The following is a 20,174-nucleotide window of genomic DNA, read 5'->3' on the forward strand; positions in this document are numbered from 1 at the left end:
TGTGTGTGTGTGTGTGTGTGTGCTATCCAGGAATTCCTGCAGATGTTGATGCTTGTAAACAAGTCGCCCGACCGAGCCTTACATGCTTGCGGGCCTGCTTATGCACCCGAAAAGATGTGTGACGGGGGAAAGGATGTGAGTTTCTCAATGTAGGTTTTCACTATAGTTGTTGGGGGAAGGGGTTGTCTTTCAAAGTGGTGAAGGAAGGGTGGGGGAAAGGCGTAAAAGTATGCAAACCTGATTTGCAATACAAATCATTATCATGGAACTGCTGTAAAGCCTCAGCGCCTAAAGCACACTGAAACAGTAGCTTCTCCCTGATGTAGTGAGTATATAAAAGGTAAAGCTTCCCCCCCCCCCCCCCGCACATGCATGCTAGTCGTTTCCAACTCTAGGGGCGGGTGCTCATCTTCGTTTCAAAGCCAAAGAGCCAGCGTTTGTCCGAGGACATCTCTGTGGTCATGTGGCCAGCATGACTAGACGCCAAAGGCGCACGGAAGCTGTTACCTTCCCACCATAGTGGTCCCTATTTTTCTACTTGCATTTTTACGTGCTTTCAAACTGCTAGGTTGGCAGAAGCTGGGACGAGTAACAGGCGCTCACTCTGTTACGCGGCACTCGGGATTTGACCTGCCAAACTGCCGATCTTTTGATCGACAAGCTCAGCGTCCTAACCCACTGAGCCACCGTGTCCCTTATAGTGAGTATATATAGTACATTATATTATGGAAGCTCTGAGTTAAGTTCCACTCAGCCTGAAACTTACTGGGCGATTTGGGAAATTTAGATCAGAATCGTGCAAGTCGCCATGGTAGATTCCCTCTGACACTCTGGAAGTGACAGTTGGTCTTTGAAGTAGTAGGATTGGAAGAATATTGACACTTTTGGAATTGGAGAAGACGCCTGAGAAATCCTGAGGAAGCCAGAAAACACATGCAGGATCAAATAAATCAATTCAGAATTCTCACTCGTGGCACAAATGATCAGGTTCAAATTATCATGCTTTGGACACATCAAACAAAGATCTAGTTCTCTGGAAAAGGCTCTAATGCTGGGAAAAGTGGAAGAAAAGAGAACAGGACAATCAGCAAGGTGGATGGATTCAGTTATGTTGGTAATGGTGACCCAGTCAAAGACTTGAAGGATCAGATTGTCACGGATAAAATCAATGTGCTTGCTAGAAGCCAAAAATGATTTGATGGCACATAATCCATCATATGCTTTTAGGAGAAACACAGGATAAAATTGCAGTCCGTAAGGTCCAATCCAGGTTGAAGTAACCTGTTCAAGAAAAAGTCTTGAACAAGGTCTCACATCAGTTTAAGATGAAACTGAGAGCCACTTCAGTTTTACTAAAAAAAAAGAGCTATAATATCCAGAAAGAATGGCATAATTAATAAACAGCGATGGCTGTGTATTTATAAATAAAATAACATCTTATGTTAAAGAGGATTACCAGTTTTCCAAATACTGAAATGGAAACTGTATTCTAAACATTTCTAGTTGGTCAGTAGACACATTTTTAAGTATCCTGGAATTAATTAGGAGTGTTCAAATTCCCATGCTGTTCATATAGGCATGCTTCTACCCTGTGTTTTTATAAATTGTTGTCATATTTCTGATGTTTTTCACCCTATCTTAGTTGCTCAGAGTCACATGGCAAGTAGGAAGCTATATAAATTGAAAACTATAGTACTGTATTTCATTCTTTTCACAATATAATTGGTATTACTTGGTGGTTTTTGAACTGAGATCAGCCTTACAGTGTACTAACTGCTCTTAGTACTTTTCCAGAGGTCAATTAAACAACACCCTTATGCCAGAAAAAATCCACTCCATTGTCAATGAACTTACAATAATGCATTCCACAAAAGTTCAGCAATTTTTCCTGTGACTTACTCAACTTTGAAACCATTTCTTCTTTCTCAATAATATTGTGTACATTTCAACGCAATAATACAACACCTTTTTGGGACCAGCTCTGGATCTGATCTTATAATGTCATTGTCTTGAGGAACCGAGTCAATCTACTTCTGTCTCTTAATTTACAAGAAACCACTACTGCATTGGAATTTTATTATGAATCGTTGCAGTTCTGCAAATCCAGTATGTTGGCAGGAACTTGTATTTGTCTCTCCCCACCCACACATCAGAAATTCTGGAGTTTGTATCTTCTGTATGCAATATTCAGAATTTTTCCACCACTATCCCCAATCTATCAAGGTCTTGATCCAGTGCCTAGAGGTGGTTGGGGTATGAATGGGAAGGAACAACTCAACCCTTGCAAGACTGAATGCCTATGGATGTTTGGATTATTTGGATCTGGGGACTTTCCAGTTTTAGCGCCAAATAAAAAAGTTGCCTGTCCCACTTGGGATTGGCCTGGTGTGTAATTTGGGGAATTGTGGACTGCCCACCCTGCTCAAATAGCAGATGGCATCTATGGCTAGAATGGCACAGATTCATTTTGTAACCAATTGTTCCCATTCTTGGACTGGGAGGCCATGCTGACAGTCACTCATGCTTTAGTCACTTCTTGTGTGGACTATTGCAACAACAGTCGGCATGGCCTTGAAGATCACTTGGAAGTTGCAACTTGTTTAGAGTGCAGTAACACAAGCAGCTATGAGCATTTCATGTTATGCCCAGGCATCTCTCTGCTTTTTGACCTGCACCATTAGTTTCCAGATGCAAATGAAAATGCTGCTTCTCATCTATAAAACTCCTGGTGAGTTATTTGAGAGTCCATCTGTGATATCTGCTAATCCTATACAATTGGATAGAGTGGCATAATTTATTGGATACCTGGTGGGACTGAGGAAGCATGTCTTCTCTGTTAAGGTGTCTGGAATGTCTCCCACAAAAATTGTGCAGCAGCCCCTACCTTGATTTTGTTAAAGCAAGCTTTGAAGACCTGGCACTTCTCTGGCTCTGGATTAAGCAGTATGACGAGTCCCTTTTAGGGGAATATGGGGAAATGGAAATTATATATCTATTGCTCTCTGAGGTGTCAATCTTTTTGTTGTTGATGGCAGTAGTGATGATCATGTTTTGTATTTAAAAGGGTATTGCTACCAGCACCGTTATGGAATTGGGTGGTTTTACAGATTTGACAAATAAATCAATAAAACTAATAGCCATAGTAAGATGCAGTGATAGTCAGAGCTACTGGGAAAAGGAACAGGGTACACAATGGCTAACACAGTTGCTTTATTTTCACAAGTTTACAGGGATAATACTGTCTGTGGGGGCAAGGCCAGGGGGAGACGAAATTGTGATGTTATAATGCAAGAGTCCCATTCCATTTCTTAAGTGTAGCAGGACCACGCAACTGCCAAATGCATACAGATAAAAATGTGTATATTTTGACTCTGTTCAGCCATTTATTTAATTTTCTTTTTGCAAGAGTGGGAACAAGGAGATTTTTGTTATTCCAAGACCCTGATACTTGAGAACACTGACTGGAAATGTTCTTTGCATTCTCCTACTACTATATGTATGTATCAATACTACTACTACTACTACTACTACTACTACTACTACTAATAATAATAATAATAATAATAATGTTGGAAGGGACCTTGGAGGTCATCTAGTCCAATCCCCTGCTCAGGCAGGAAACCCTATACCATTTCAGACAAATGGCTGTCCAGTCTCTTCTTAAAAACTTCCAGTGTTGGAGCATTCACTGTTTCTGGAGGCAGGTTGTTCCACTGGTTAATTGTTCTAACTGTCAGGAAGTTTCTCCTTAGTTCTAGTTCTACATGTTCTCTTTCTTTCAAAGTCTAAAGTAAAGACAGTTGTATAAGCTTTGACTACTTCATAGCAAACCCATTTCGTATATGTCATTAAAACTAACAATTAATTAATCATCAGGTTTAACTCTGATCACTGATAATTTGCTACTAGTCCTTCCTCTGGATTAAGATAGCCAAAGGTTTATCACCAGGTTTACTCCAGCCAGTATAAATGAAGGTTGTCGCTAAATTTCAGAGGAAGAAAAAAAGGAAGAAAGAAATAAAATTGTTTCAACCATCTATTTGTGGGAGATTTTGAAGGAGGCGTAACTAATTGGAATAATATAGCAACAACTTTGTGGAAATTATTTATGGAGATTATTATACTTCCTCTAGTTTGATTTTGACAGTGCTTGATAGTTCACATGCTTCTTGTTTCTGTAGGGTATGGTGTGCTTTTATTTCTTTCACAGTTATGCAAAGCCAGAACAAACTATGGCAAATTACAAGGCAAAGGAAGAGAAGGATGTGGTCAAATACTTTAGTGACGTTAACTTCCCTCTCTGAGGAGAAGGGGAAGCCACTGTGTACCTTCTCTTCAGCTACCCCAGCAGCATAATGGAGTATCTTCGATCACTCTTTGGGACCCTGCATCAGGCTTTGGTTAGTGGCACCCTATCATCTCTCAGGCTTGGGTGGAAACCAGAACCTCTGGTTTATCTTAAGGGGGTTTACTGGCTGCCTCTACTAGCAGTCCCTATTCAGTGTTTCTTTCTCTTCACCCTGTTTTCAGGATTTTGTTTCCTCCTTCACTACTTACCTTTTTGGAAATGAAACTCACCCAAGAGCAGAAGAGCCAAGAAGTGGAAGGGAGATGAAGAACCTAAGAAGCCACCGTGAATCTGAAGTGGAGACAACGTATTCTGGGTAACAAGAATCTGATGAGGAATAATTATTTTCCTTGGAGTTTGTCTGGTACCTCTGAGGTGCAGTGACCGTTGGAGTAGAATTATCTCTTCTGCAGTTAGATTTACTTCTCCTTCCCCTCCTGCCTTCTTCTGCAGGGATGTTTTTCCAAGGGAGCATCTGAAGGTCACTGAAGGTCCTTTCACAGCGGAGGTAGGTGTTGGATGAGAGGAGGTGGAGCAAAATCCTTCTGTGCTCCACCTTTCCTCCAACAAACTCCTTTCTTTTCAGATAACCCCACTCATTCAGGAGATCCAAGGAACACCAGAAACTGCAGTTATTGGTGATCAGGCAATGGAGTCTTTTCTCAGATCTTCCAAATTTCCCAACAGATGTGAGGGACAAGAAGAATCTGAACAAAAGTTCTCAGGTGACTGAAACTTCTGGAATGTTGGTGATGCTATATTGTGAGGAATGGAGGATTCCCACAGCAGGAAATCTACTGGTGGTTTTTTTTTTGCTAGTGGGTTTTCATGATCCTTTTCCTATGGACTTTACAACAGCATAGATCAGACATGTCAAACACAAGGCCTGGGGGCCGGATCCGGCCCGCGAAGTGGTTTCATGTGGCCCGCGAAGCCATCCTGGAAACAGTGAGGGAATGGCCCCCACTGCCTTGGCCCTGGCCCAGAGACCCTCCTTCTGCCAGAGACCCCCAGATCTGTCCCACTCCTGCCCAGGCCCCCATAGGCGCCCTTGATGCGAATGATGTAGAGTTGGCCATGCCCACCCAGTAGGCCATATGCACTCTAGCCACACCCACCCAGTAGGCCACACCCACCCACCCGGGCCATACCCACCCGGGCCCCTGAGGGCAACTGCAATGCTGATGCGGCCCTCAATGAAATTGAGTTTGACACCCCTGGCATAGATGGTAGCATTAAATTAAACCGGCGTCTGTCTTTCTCCATTCAAAAAGCTATGTCAGACAAAAACATACACTTCTGAAAGATACAAAGTGAAGTAATTACATTTAAAGAAACTGGAAAACAATACATTTAAAAATATTTGAGAAACTAACACAACTAAAAGATAATATAGGGAAAGTAAAACATCTCTAACATTTTTAAATTATAGGAGGACAGGGGCAAAGACATATACAATATTAACAGAAGTGGCCAACGTTTTCCTACAATTTTTCTTCAATGTTTACAAATGTGTTCAAAAGGGTTTTGAACTTGAAAGATTGTCCTACTAATGTGTATTGTAAAACCAGCTTACACAATCCACAGAGCTGTTTACTCCTATTTCCTGTCCTTGTGTGTGTGTGTGTGTGTGTGTGTATAGGAAGTTAATTTGTTTTCCAGTTGTGCACATGAACTGAATTTTTTTGTGTTTATTGGCAAATACCTGTGACTTGAAAAAGGTGCTTTCAGAGTACTTTGTTATTCTATTTTAGCACGCATAATTTAATATGCAAGAGGAGAGGAGGATCTCGATTTCATAATACTCACTTGTAATCAGCTTCTCATGTGGTTTTTCTCCCATCATTTTCTGAGCACTCTCATATATAATCCATTAAAGAGGAAAGGATTGTCTGTGTTTCTTCACAGATAACTATAGGATCTGGGAATCTCCTCTTTATTTAGCATTACATTTAGATTAATTTATATTTTTTTTCAAGGGACGCGGAGGCTCAATGGGTTAGGATGCTGAGCTTGTCGATCAGAAAGTCGGCAGTTTGGCGGGTTGAATCCCGAGTGCCTCTTAACAGAGTGAGCGCCTGTTACTCGTCCCAGCTTCTGCCAACCTAGCAGTTCGAAAGCACATAAAAATGCAAGTCGAAAAATAAGGACCACTCCGGTGGGAAGGTAACAGTGTTCCGTGCGCCTTTGGTGTCTAGTCATGCCGGCCACATGACCACGGAGACGTCCTCGGACAAGCGCTGGGTCTTCGGTTTGAAACGGAGATGAGCACTGGCCCCTAGAGTTGGAAACAACTAGCATGCATGTGCGGGGGAACCTTTACCTTTACTTATATTTTTTTCAGAGCTCAGGACACCAGAAATGAAGGCTCCCTCTCAAAAACTGGGAGATGAATTAGGTTAGGATTAAAAAAAATCTGAGTGAGCCACATGGCCAAGTACAGGCTTGAATCTGAGTTTCCAGGTCCAGGTCCAAATTCTTCATCACTGTCATTGATTTCAAGCTGTGAGGTTCAGTGTATATAAAATTATACTGGTCAATGTATCTGCATGTGTGTGCCTCTTTATGTGACAATGATTGTGCTGTCATTGTATTGACAAAGATGTTGACTTTAAATGGTCCTCTGTAATTTCAGATTATCTTGTGATTTTTAAGGATGAGGTCAGTTTTCCCCCCTCTTAGCTGTTTTTCACATTTGCATTTATTTATATTTTTTTAAAATGAAGGTATTAGCTTCCCTGGAAAGAAAGATAAAATATTTTTTTTCACATACAGCCAGAAAAAACATGATAGAGATGATTTCTATCCTTGGTTGCTCTTTATGGTATGTGTCAGAATCCATTTATATCACATTTCATAATTGTATAGGTAGAACAACGTGCTATTACTGGGGATTCTGCCATCTCTCCGAGGGGGGGGGGGGGAGAGGATGGTTACTAAAGCGATTTTCAAACAACAGGGGATGTTTTAACGGGGGAAGGGAGGGGGACAGACAGATATGGTTGTGTCTTCATTTACAACTGGAAAAGGGGAAGCAATAACCATAAAACCAAGGAGAGTTCCCTTTCCCATGGAAGAACCTGACACCTAGCAACTGACGACAGCCTGACCAAATGGATGAGGGGAGGGGCTGGGATGGGAATGGTTTATATAGGATTGAAATGTAACTTTTCTCAGATTCCGTCTTGTATTCCCACAATCAATTCCTTCCTAGTAAACATTTTCCTTTTGGACTAAACTTGCATCCAAGAGTTCTTATTTCCTAAGATGTGGATTGAGGTGGGTCCTGACAGTAGACGGAATCTGCTTTAAGAGTCAACCTGGAAGGGAAAACCTTACCGGGGGACTTTGCAACAAATACAAATGTCTGGCGACGAAGCAAGAGAGGAGGGAAGCCCCATGGAGGGGGAGTCTTCCCCCCAAATGGAATCCCAGAGACAATGGGAAACTGAAGCAGCATATTCCCCCGGGGAAGAAGCGGTGGAGCAGTACGACCGAAAACCCCGGTGGTCGATGGGCGTTGGAAGGAAAAGTGAGTGGGAAAAGGCTTCGGGAGAAAAGACCCTGAGGCGTAGTAACCACCAACCGGAATGGAGGCAAGAGATGGAGAGTTCCCTGCACGCCAGCGAGGAGGAGCGGATCCTGGAAAAGGCCATTGATCTGATGAAAGCAACCCTGAGTTCACTGAGGGAGGAGAGAGCTGAAAATCGCAACCGAGGCAGCGCCTGGGGACGCAACTGGAAAGGTAACGGAGGGGATCCAACACCTGAAACCCCGGGGCCATCCAATGGAACAGGAATTGCTGCCTCAGCAGTACCCACCCACCCCCCCAGAACCACAGATGGGGACCAGGATGAGGAGCGATACCGGCCACGGCGCAGACAACGCTCCAGCCAAAGACTCCCGCCCCTGGAAGTCAAATTCAAGGGGGAGCCATCACGACTGGGATTTTTCCTAACCCAAGTCCTCAGCTACATGGAAGAGTATGGACGGGACATCCCCAGTGACAAAACACGCATCCGAATTGTGCAATCTGCCCTGGACGGGATGGCTGCAGACTGGGTGGTGAACTTGCATGACTCCAACGCCCCAGAACTCAACGACTTCAACCGATTCATGTCATCCTTGAGGCGACGGTTCGAGGATCCTTTGGCTGACCGTAAGGCCCGGGAGAGAATCAAAACGGTGAGGCAGGGCAGGCGAGCAGTGGCTGATTATACCCAAGAATTCCGAGCCATTGCCAGCAAGCTGAACTGGCCAGAAGACATCCTCCTTAGCCATTTCAAAGACGGTCTGAACTACGACCTGTATGATGCTTGCCTGCCTCGAGGAGACCCACCCCACCTCGACGACTGGTACATCCTGGCGGAGGAAGTGGAAATAGACCTACTGAAGAGACACCGCAGAGGAAAACCATGGGGCCGCCTGCCACCCGAGCAAACACGCGAGGGGGAAAAACCACCAGCCACAGCCAAAAAATCAACAAGTTGTTTCAACTGCGGGAGAGAGGGCCACCGTGCTGCAGAATGTCGTTCAAAAGCCCCCCCCCGAAAACCAGAGGCATCATCCTCCAAGAAGCCGGGGAAGCCCCAAGGCAACACAAAAGAATCTTCCATGAAGGGGACAGAGGCTGTAGAGTCCACAATTCCTGCCAGGAACTGGGACTGGACTCCGGCCTGCACCGCAGGGACGGTGGACAACTCGGAAGACAGCTCAGAGGGAGAACCATTGGTAAGTGGACCCCTTCCACCCATGCTTAAGACAGTGACTATATTAGCTTCCCCTATGCCTGAAGCAGCCAAAATAAAAGCTCTGATAGACTCTGGGTGCATCCGCTGCCTTATCAGCCCAACGCTGGTGGAGAGATTGAGCATCCCAGTGAGGAGGCTAAAACATCCAATCTCTTTTAGTCAATTAGATGGGACAATAGCAGGGGGAGGACCAGCCACCCTAGCCACTTTACCAATCCACCTATCACTGGGGCCCCATGAGGAGGACATAACGTTTATAGTGGCCCCAGGCATGGAATGCCCAATGATCCTAGGACTGGAATGGCTGAAGAAATGGAACCCCGGGATAAACTGGAGGACAGCAGAACTCAACTTCCCAAAGGGGGGGCAGAAGAACGTAGACTCCAAAAGCACCCCCCCAACCCAGAGGGAGGAGACAGCAGCAGTGGGGAAAGAGAAGGGATTACCAGAGATACCAGAGGAATACAGGGACCTGGCTGAGGTTTTCAGTGAGGAAAGAGCAGATGAGCTTCCCCCCCACCGCCCCACAGACTGCACCATAGAATTCAAACCTGGGGCAAAACTCCCAAAACCCAGGATGTATGCCATGAGCCCAAGGGAAATGGCAGAAATGGAGAGATTCATAAAGAAAAACTTAGAAAGAGGATTTATTGAGCCTGCCAAACCCAAAGTGGCCGCCCCGGTTCTGTTCAGGGAGAAGAAGGATGGATCCTTTCGTTTGGTTGTGGACTATAGAAATTTGAACACAATTAGTGAATGTAATCTGTACCCCCTTCCCCTAATGAAGGATATGTTATCCCACCTATCGAAAGGAAAGATTTTTACCAAACTAGACCTGAGGGAAGCATACTACCGAATTAGGATTAAGGAAGGAGACGAATGGAAGACTGCATTCAACTGCCCAATGGGGTGCTATCAATTCAAAGTATTGCCATTCGGACTGCAAGGGGCCCCCGCAGTCTTTATGCAATTAATTAATGACGTGCTGAGAGAGCACCTATATAAGGGGGTCCTGGTTTACCTCGATGACATCCTTATCTTCACAGAAACTAAAGAGGAACATATCAAACTAGTCAGAGCAGTCCTGAAGAAGTTGCGAGCTGCCCACTTATATGCTAAATTATCGAAGTGTGAATTCCATCAGGAAAAAATCGACTACCTGGGATATCGCATATCTCCAGAGGGCATCGAAATGGACCCTGAGAAGGTCAGAGCAGTACTAGAGTGGGCACCCCCCCGCACACGGAAGCAATTGCAAAGTTTCCTGGGGTTTGCAAACTTCTACCGCCAATTCATCCCCGCATTTGGCCAAATAGCCATGCCCCTCACAAATTTGTTGAAAACGAAGGGGGGGTCACCCGTGAAACCCAGCCAGCCTCTGAAATGGTCAATGGAATGTCAAGCAGCATTTGAGAGGCTAAAGAGACTTTTTTCTGCTGAACCTGTCCTAAAACACCCAGATCCCGACAAACCTTTTGTAATACAGGCAGATGCGAGTGATGTAGCGGTAGGAGCCGTACTATTACAAGAAAATGATGGGGGGACATTGCAACCATGCGCATACACATCCAGAAAACTCACAGAAACAGAACAACGCTGGCCAATATGGGAAAAAGAGGCATTCTCGCTGAGGTGGGCATTACTAACATGGCGCCAATTTTTAGAAGGAAATAAAATACCTTTCCAGGTCTGGACAGACCACAAAAATTTGGAAGCACTAAAAACGCCCAGGAAGCTCACTCCTAAGCAAGCCCGCTGGTCCCAACATTTTCACCGATTCAATTTCACTCTCAAACACTTACCGGGGGGAAAGAACTTCCTTGCAGATGCATTATCCCGCATGCCCCAATATAACAGCACAAGAGTTACTGACTTTAAACCACTTGTACCGGAACAACAACTGGCAGCACCAGTCACCACCAGGGCACAAGAAAAAATGAAGCCGAAGGTAGATAGCCAAACTGGAATAGAATTCAGGAAATCTTTGGAAAGTGATGAATGGTTCCAGAAAAATAAACATGTGTGCACAATTAAAGATGGACTACCGTGGGTGGGGGAGAAGCTATATATACCTGCCACACAGAGAATCAATTTCATGCAACTGTGCCATGATACAAAATCAGCAGGACACTTTGGTTTTGTAAAAACTTTACACTTAACTAAACGGCAATTTTGGTGGCCATCTATGAAAAAGGACATAGAAAGCTATGTGGGTAGCTGTCAAATTTGCGCGATGGCCAAAAGACTGCAAGGGAAACCGCCAGGTCTGTTACAACCGGTGGCAAACCCCTCAGCCCCATGGAAAGAAATAGCCATGGATTTTATCGTAGAACTGCCTGAAAGTAATGGAAACACCGTAGTCTGGACTGTCACAGATCTGTTCTCTAAGCAAGTACACTTCATACCTTGCCAAAAAATCCCGACTGCAAAAGCATTAGCAAAACTTTTTGTACAGCATATTTACAGATTGCACGGGGTACCACAACGCATCATATCTGACAGAGGGGTGCAATTTACATCGGCATTTTGGAAAGAATTTTTATCCCTCTTAGGAACCACCCAAGGACTGTCATCTAGTCACCATCCTCAGACAGACGGAGCTTCTGAAAGACTTAATAATATACTTGAACAATATCTGAGATGCTATATTAATTTTCAGCAGTCCGACTGGACGGACCTACTGCCTTTTGCAGAAGTAGCATATAATAATGCAGTCCACTCAAGCACAGGTTACACTCCTTTTCAAGTAGCTACAGGCCAGAGTTTCAACCCAATACCAGAACTAACCCCAAAAGAACCGGTTATCCCTGACCTGAAGGAATGGATTGCTCAATTACAAAATACATGGCCAATCGTTAGGAAAGCGTTGGAAGATGCCAGAAAAGCATACAAGACACAGGCAGACAAAAAAAGAACCGATCCCACACCATTTAGGGTAGGAGAGATGGTATATTTATCCACAAAATACCTGAAATCACTCCAACCCTGTAAAAAACTAGGACCAAAATATATTGGACCCTTTCCAATTAAAAGAATCATAAACCCAGTAACAGTTGAATTAGAACTACCCAAAAATCTTAGACGAATACACCCAACCTTCCACTGCAGTCTATTAAAGAGAGAACAACAATCTCCACTACGAGAAAAAATCCCACCACCACCACCCCCCATCATGGTGGAAGGAGAACAACATTTTGAAGTGAAAGAAATCTTAGATTCCAGAAAACACCATGGAACGATACAATATTTAGTGGCATGGAAACACCTCCCCTCCTCAGAAAACGAGTGGGTTAACAAACTCCATGTTAAAGCACCTAAGTTGCTTAAGAGGTTTCATACAGAATATCCAAACAAACCAGGCTAACAGTTATATGTTTTCTTTCCCCACAGATGGACTCATCTTTTTTCTGAAAGGAGAGCCGAATGTCAGAATCCATTTATATCACATTTCATAATTGTATAGGTAGAACAACGTGCTATTACTGGGGATTCTGCCATCTCTCCGAGGGGGGGGGGGAGAGGATGGTTACTAAAGCGATTTTCAAACAACAGGGGATGTTTTAACGGGGGAAGGGAGGGGGACAGACAGATATGGTTGTGTCTTCATTTACAACTGGAAAAGGGGAAGCAATAACCATAAAACCAAGGAGAGTTCCCTTTCCCATGGAAGAACCTGACACCTAGCAACTGACGACAGCCTGACCAAATGGATGAGGGGAGGGGCTGGGATGGGAATGGTTTATATAGGATTGAAATGTAACTTTTCTCAGATTCCGTCTTGTATTCCCACAATCAATTCCTTCCTAGTAAACATTTTCCTTTTGGACTAAACTTGCATCCAAGAGTTCTTATTTCCTAAGATGTGGATTGAGGTGGGTCCTGACATATGTGCTTCAGGTCTTCTTGAGTTAGCTTTTTGACTCCAATAATTCCCAGCTAACATAGCTTTTCATTATGCTAGCTATGAGTTGTGTTAAAGGCTGGCTGCAAAGGGCTGGAAAAAGGCTAATATAAAACAATTGTCCTGCTTTTTAAATGCCCAGAGAGAAGGGAACATTTATTCTATACTCTGCTTCATTAGGAGAGCATTCACTGGCCATACTCAATCAGGATATTGGAACTACTATATGGGTAAATGGAACAGAGTGCCAGTCACAGAAAGCTGTTTTAAATTCTTGGATGCTCAGTCTTGGGGAGGAAGTCAAGTTCAATGATAAATGTTCTTTCTTATTTTTACCCCACAGTGTCTTCTATAGGCCTCAGTGATACCCCTCAAATAGAATCAACAACACCTATGACTGACAGCATCCAACAGACACACGAGGAGTCACCAACTATGACTGGGAGACTCTATCAAAGAAAATCTGAAGAATCTACCTTGATGGAAGCTGCACCAGAAGACACGATAGAAGAGTTGGCAGATGCAGTTTGTAGTCAGTATTGGAAGCCAGATGAACTTTTGGCAGAAAGAAGAGAACTTGGGCAAATGGAAAAGGCAGAAAAGACAGGGATGAGTCAAGAAGCAGGACAAGACAGAACTGTATTAGCTGAGGGGATTAAGCAAGGAGCACCAAACGCAAGGGCAGCATTTGTAGAACAAAAAAGAGGGCCTGAAGCAACAGAGTGGCCTGGAGAAATTGTTGAAGATAGTTTGGAAGAGAGGGTTGAGATTATGGGTAATCAACAATTAGAGGTTGAGAAAAACCAGGAAGAAGGAAAGGTGGGTGAAGAAGAGCAGGGAGAGATAAGTTCAGCAGTGCTAAACCAGGCAGAGAATAAGGTGCTTGAAGAGGAAAGAATGGTTGGGAAAAGTCAGCTGTGGGATGAAGAAGCAGAAAAAATCACAGAAGAACAGGAAAAAGAGTTGGAAAAAACGTTGTGGAATGAGGGAATTCAACAAAAGCTCCTAGACCTGTCACAGGATAAAGAGGAAAAGCAGATAGAACAAGAAGAGGCAACATGGACTAGGGGAACTCAACAAGAGAGATTGGAGGAGATGGCCAAGATGGCAGGAGACCAGGGGTTAAATGTCGAGAAGGATCCGGAGGAAGATACAAAAGTGGATGGGAATAAAAAGGTAAAAACAAGTGTGACAGAAGAAAGTGAAGGAGACCAGGTAACGATGCTAGAAGAGAAAGGGAAAGGTGAGAGAAGCTGGAGTTTGGAAGAACGGATAGGAGAAACCGAAGAGGGGAAGGAAAGAAAGTTGGATGAAAAAGAAAAAGGACCAGAGGGAATAACTTGGACAGATAAACTTAAGTATGATGCACTAAATGTTACAGTAATGAAGACTCAGCATTTAGAATCTGGGGAGGAACCGGGAGAAGACATAGAGATGGACACAGGCCACCAGATAATGAGAGAGATAGCAACGAGGAAGGAAGACCTTCAGCAACCACTGTTGGACAAGGCAGAGATGGGAGCAAGCCAGAAGAAGACATTAGAAGGGGAAGAAAAGAAGAGATACTTTCACTGGGAGCCCAAGGAAACTGAGGTTATGACAGAACAGAAAAGAGAGGCATCAGGATTGGAAAAGGAGGGAAATTGTAAGCAGGGAGATTTACCTGAGAAAGGAAAGACAGAAGAAGAAGATCTGGAGCAGGAAGCAAAGGAATCTGTGAAAAATGAGATACACACTACAGGGGAAAAATGGGAACAGCAAACAAGAGAAGAAGGCTGGGGAAGTAACCAGGAAGACCAGCCTGAGAAGTTGCTAGATACTTGTGGTCTTAGTGAAGAAATACTAGAAGAGGCTGAGACTACAGCTGGTCAATCAAGTCAACTGGGAGAGATCACCAAGAACCTGGAGCATCCAACCTCTCTTGATGAAGATCTCCTACCTGGACCCAGAACTTCCTCACATGATGTAAGCATAATTATGAAGGAAAGTGGAGCATGAAAGTAGTCAAAAGATTGAAGTAATCATATCCATCTGTCTTCTGCAGGTCACAACACTGGATAACAGTGCCCAGAAGGAACGGGTGCTGCTACGTCGTAAGAGCTCCATTCGACGAGCACCCAGCTTGAAGAAACCAAAGACATCACCAGAGGCTCCAACACAAGAGACAAATATAGTTGAAGATGCTTCATCTTTATTGGAAGTACCAAAGAGACAAAACCCAAGATTATCTGGGTAAATCTCACCACCACATCCAATAGTAATTGAATAGTAGATATTAGTGTTGTCATCTTGAATTTTGTCTTAATCTACCCATTTATTTTGCTTTCCCAGATTTGGGCCTATGCACCCCAATATGATGGCTGAACTTCAGATGCGCCTGCCAAAGCCAATGTGACTTGAGATTCAAAGAGATTTATCAAGTAATGAACTTGCATGTTTTTGGCTCTATCTTGGGTCAAGGCACCATAACCAATAATTCTGAAAGCAATGGAGGGACCATCTCTATTTTCTCTAAAAAGCTAGTAAATTATATGTCCATTCTAAATTAAATGGTTAGTGAGGAAACATTGTCTACCACATGAATAGAAAATCTGAGAAGTATTGCTAGGATATCTCAGCAGATTTGATATCTTTTATCTCTTCACCTGAAATGCGGAACTCCAGCATAGCTTTCATTCTATGAACAGTAGATAGAGCCGTGGTGGTGCAGTGGTTAGAATGCAGTACTGCAAACTAATTCACTGCTCACTCCAGGAGTTCGATTCTGAACGGCTCAAGGTTGACTCAGCCTTTCATCCTTCTAATGTCAGTAAAATGAGGACCCAGATTGTTGAGGGCAATATGCTGACTCTGTAAACCCCTTAGAGAGAGCTGTAAAGCGGGGCTTTTCAACCAGTGGTATGTGTACCACCGGTGGTACTTTAGAACCTGGCAGGTGGTACACGACCCCTAGCCAAGTATTTATTTGTATTTGTATTTGTATGTATTTATTGGATTTTTATACCGCCCTTCTCCCGAAGGACTCAGGGCGGTGAACAGGGCATGTAAATAGAGATACAAAAGTTAAAAAAAGATTAAATAAATTGCCCAATTAAAACAATTAAATATAAAAACCCATAAAAACCCAGACGTTCCCCCATCAGGCCAGGCCAGCTTGTTCGAATAAATGGGTCTTTAACCCGCGCCGGAAGGAGCGGAGATCCGGTGCCATCCAGAGCTCCACCGGCAGTTGGTTACATAAAGCCGGGGCGCCCACAGAGAAGGCCCTCCCCCTGGGGGCCGCCAGCCGACATTCTCTGACCGGAGGCACCCTGAGGAGGCCCTCTCTGTGGGAACGCACAGGGTGGAGGGGAGTCGACGCCGGCAGCAGGTGGTCCCCGAGGTATTCCGGACCCATGCCATGTAAGGACTTAAAAACCATTACCAAAACCTTGAACCTCACCCGGAAGACAACTGGTAGCCAATGCAGCTCGCGGAGCAAAGGTATAACATGGGAGTACCGGGAAACTCCCAAGACAACTCTCGCGGCCGCATTTTGTACCAGTTGGAGCCTCCGAGTGGTCTTCAAGGGAAGCCCCATGTAGAGAGCATTGCAGTAGTCCAGACGAGAGGTCACGAGCGCATGAGTGACCGTGCACAGGGCATCCCGGTCCAGATAGGGCCGCAACTGACGCACCAGGCGAATCTAGGCGAAAGCCCCCCTAGTCACGGCTACTATATGATCTTCTAGATTAAGCCGTGAGTCTAGGAGGACTCCCAAGTTGCGAGCCCTATCCACGGGGGGTAAAAACTCACCCCCCATAGAAAGAGATGGAACATTTTGAATGTCCCGGGATGCTGGAATGCACAGCCACTCAGTCTTGTCGGGATTGAGCTGAAGTCTGTTCCTCCCCATCCAGACCCGAACTGCCTCCAGGCAACGGGACATCACATCGAGGGCATCACTGGGGTGGTTTGGGGTAGAAATGAAAAGTTGGGTATCATCAGCATATTGATGATACCCAACTCCAAAACCACGAATGATCTCACCCAGCGGTTTCATGTAGATGTTAAACAGGAGGGGCGAGAGGACCGATCCCTGAGGAACTCCACAAGCGAGAGCCCTTGGGGTCTACCTCTGCCCCCCTGCCAACACCGACTGCGAGCGTCCCAGGAGATAGGAGGAGAACCACTGAAAAACTGTGCCTCCCACTCCCAATCCCCTGAGACGCCGCAGCAGGATACCATGGTCGATGGTATCGAAAGCCGCCGAGAGGTCTAATAGGACTAGGACAGAGGAATGTCCTCTGTCCCGGGCCCTCCAGAGATCATTCACCAGCGCGACCAATGCCGTCTCCATGCTGTACCCGGGCCTGAAGCCCGATTGGGACGGGTCGAGATAATCCGCTTCATCCAGAACCAGAGGAAGTTGATGCGCCACCACACTCTCAACAACCTTCGCAAGAAAGTGAAGGTTGGAGACTGGACGAAAGTTGTTTAACACAGCTGGGTCCAAGGCAGGCTTCTTGAGGAGAGGTCTCACCACCGCCTCCTTCAAGACGGCGGGGAAATTACCCTCACTCAAAGAAGCAGATATAACTGCCTGGAACCAGCCTCGTGTCCTCTCCCTAGCTGCATAAACCAGCCAGGAAGGGCACGGGTCCAATAAACATGTGGAGGAGCTCAACCTCCCCATAATCCTGTCCACTTCCTCAGGGGTCACAGAATCAAACTCCTCCCAGATAACATTGACAAGTGTAGTGGGGGAGGGAACGAGCTAAAGTGGTGCCGCACAAGCCTGGAGGAGATCAGCTGGAGCTGCAGTGCTTGGCAGAAGCCCCAGGATCTGCGCTCACAGCTAAATGCTGATTGGAGCTTCCCATGCACCCAGAAGAGAAAATGAGGAGGAGAGCAGAGAGAGGAGAAGCTATAAAAGGAGCATGTTTGGTGGGAGAGGGAGAGAGAAAAAACAGAGAAAGAGAAGAGGCTTTTGTTAAGCAAAGCAGTGAAGAGTGAGCAAGCGGTCTTTGTGAGCGAAGGGTGAGTGAGTGAGAGGCCTTTGCAAGCAAAGTATGAGTGAGTGATAGAGCAAGTGAGAGGCTTTTGCAAGTGAGAGGCTTTTGCAAGCAAAGAGGGAGTGAGTGAGAGAGCGAGTGAGAGGCTTTTGTGAGCAAAGTGAGTGAGTGAGTGAGTGAGAGGCTTTTGTGAGCAAAGTGAGTGAGTAAAAGAGGGAGGGGCTTTTGCGAGCAAACAGAGAGCGAGAGGCTTTTGTCAGCAAACTGAGTGAGAGAGTGAGTGAGGGGCTTTTGCAAGCAAATTGAGTGAGAGGGAGAGCAAGGGGCTTTTGCAAGCAAAGAGTGAGTGACTGAGAGCAAGCGAGAAGCTTTTGCGAGCAAAGTGTGAGTGTGAGTGAGAGTGAGAGAGGCTTTTGTGAGCAAAGTGAGTGAGTGAAAGGCCTTTGCAAGCAAAGTGTGAGTGAGTGATAGAGCAAGTGAGAGGCTTTTGCAAGCAAAGGGAGTGAGTGAGAGAGCGAGTGAGGCTTTTGTGAGCAAAGTGAGTGAGTGAGTGAGAGGCTTTTGTGAGCAAAGTGAGTGAGTAAAAGAGGGAGGGGCTTTTGCGAGCAAACAGAGCAAGAGGCTTTTGTGAGCAAACTGAGTGAGAGTGAGTGAGGGGCTTTTGCAAGCAAATTGAGTGAGAGGGAGAGCAAGGGGCTTTTGTGAGCAAAGGGTGAGTGACTGAGAGCGAGAGAGAAGCTTTTGCGAGCAAAGTGTGAGTTACCGAGCGGACAAGAGGCTTTTGCGAGCAAAATGTGAGCATGAGTGAGAGTGAGAGAGGCTTTTGTGAGCAAAGTGAGTGAGTGAGAGGTTTTTGCGAGCAAAGTGTGAGTGAGTGAAAGAGGCTTTTGCAAGAAAGTGTGAATGAAAGCAAGGAGCTTTTGCAAGCAAAGTGTAAGTGAGAGAGAGCAAGTGAGGGGCTTTTGCAAGCAAAGGATGGGGGGGCTTTTGTGAGCGAAGGGTGAGAGAAAAAGGAAAAAATGAGGGGGAGAAGGGAAAAAGAAAAGGCATTGTCTTCTGACTTCCTCTGTTGCAGTAGAAGGAAGCATTAACATTGAACATCAACTTTTTACTTTTCCATATTATAAACTAGCCATTTCTATAACAAATGAATCTAACCAGTAAAGCCCAAAATCCCCCCCCCTTTTTTTTAGTCATCAAGTTTTTGACACCTTGCTAAACACTGGTGGTACTCGAATATTGTCATGTCCTAAAAGTGATACAATCTGTGAAAAGGTTGAAAAGCCCTGCTGTAAAGCACTATGAAGTGATATATATGTCTAAGTGCTAGTGCTATTGCAATTCTATTCATATCACCCCTTGGGGCGGGGAGGGCGGGGAAGTAATTCGGTGGAAACTACCTAACAATTTTGGAAGGGCTATCTTTAGATTCCACCATATGGTATTGGGTCTATCCTCACCATGCATCAATTTAAACATCGATTTTACAAGAATTCAGTGAACCTAAAACATGTCTGAAGAGATTATTGTACAACTTGAATCCAAGAAGTGTGTGCTGATTCATGATAAGCTACTATGACAGTATGTGGGAAAGAGCTTGGAAGACTAGACCAAGAGATGCTGCTAAGGGAACAGTCAGATAAGAGACAACAGAGCCCTCATCTGGATAATGGACAGGGCAAGAGGAAGGACCATCCCTAGTTTCTTGGGATGTAAAGGAGAGAGGAGAGATGTATTTTTTAACTTGTAAGATTCTGTCAATGTAACTTTACAATTAAGTACAATTAGCTCATCTGGTTGTGATTCCTATCTGGTTTACACTGCAAGGCCAACAGGTACAGTTATGGAGGAGAACTGGCAGGGAATGGCATGTACCGTATTTCATCTTTACCCCATCTGCCACAGTTTTCCCATATTGCCCCTCCCGCCACAACCCTCCCAGATTAGATTTAGGCAGGAGATTGAAAAGATAATAAATACTTGACTGCTCTGCTTTTGGTTCCAGGAGAAGATAGAGGTACTTGTAGGATTTTTCTACCTGCAGGTTTTCACCCAAATAACTCGGCCTAAGCTTGAAGGTAATGGACTTTTGTGAAAAAGACTTCAGTTGAGATAACTACCTAACTGGGTTGGTCTTGCAATCATTTATTTTTCAAGTGTGAAAATGCTGTTCTCAGGCC

At 44.8% G+C, this 20,174-nt stretch overlaps 1 protein-coding gene across 1 annotated transcript; it reads left to right on the plus strand.

Moving 5' to 3' along the window:
- The first annotated feature begins 9 nt into the window (after positions 1-9).
- On the plus strand, positions 10-15,520 carry APOBR (apolipoprotein B receptor). Its single transcript, XM_083376892.1, has 8 exons — positions 10-149; positions 4,211-4,400; positions 4,531-4,664; positions 4,802-4,856; positions 4,935-5,073; positions 13,344-14,965; positions 15,045-15,232; positions 15,332-15,520. Exons 2-8 carry the CDS (start codon positions 4,356-4,358, stop codon positions 15,393-15,395), a joined length of 2,247 nt encoding a protein of 748 aa, XP_083233018.1. The 5' UTR covers positions 10-149; positions 4,211-4,355; the 3' UTR covers positions 15,396-15,520.
- The last annotated feature ends 4,654 nt before the right edge of the window (positions 15,521-20,174 follow it).

Source organism: Vipera ursinii (genome assembly GCF_947247035.1).
Source record: "Vipera ursinii genome assembly, chromosome: Z".
NCBI lineage: Eukaryota > Metazoa > Chordata > Lepidosauria > Squamata > Viperidae > Vipera > Vipera ursinii.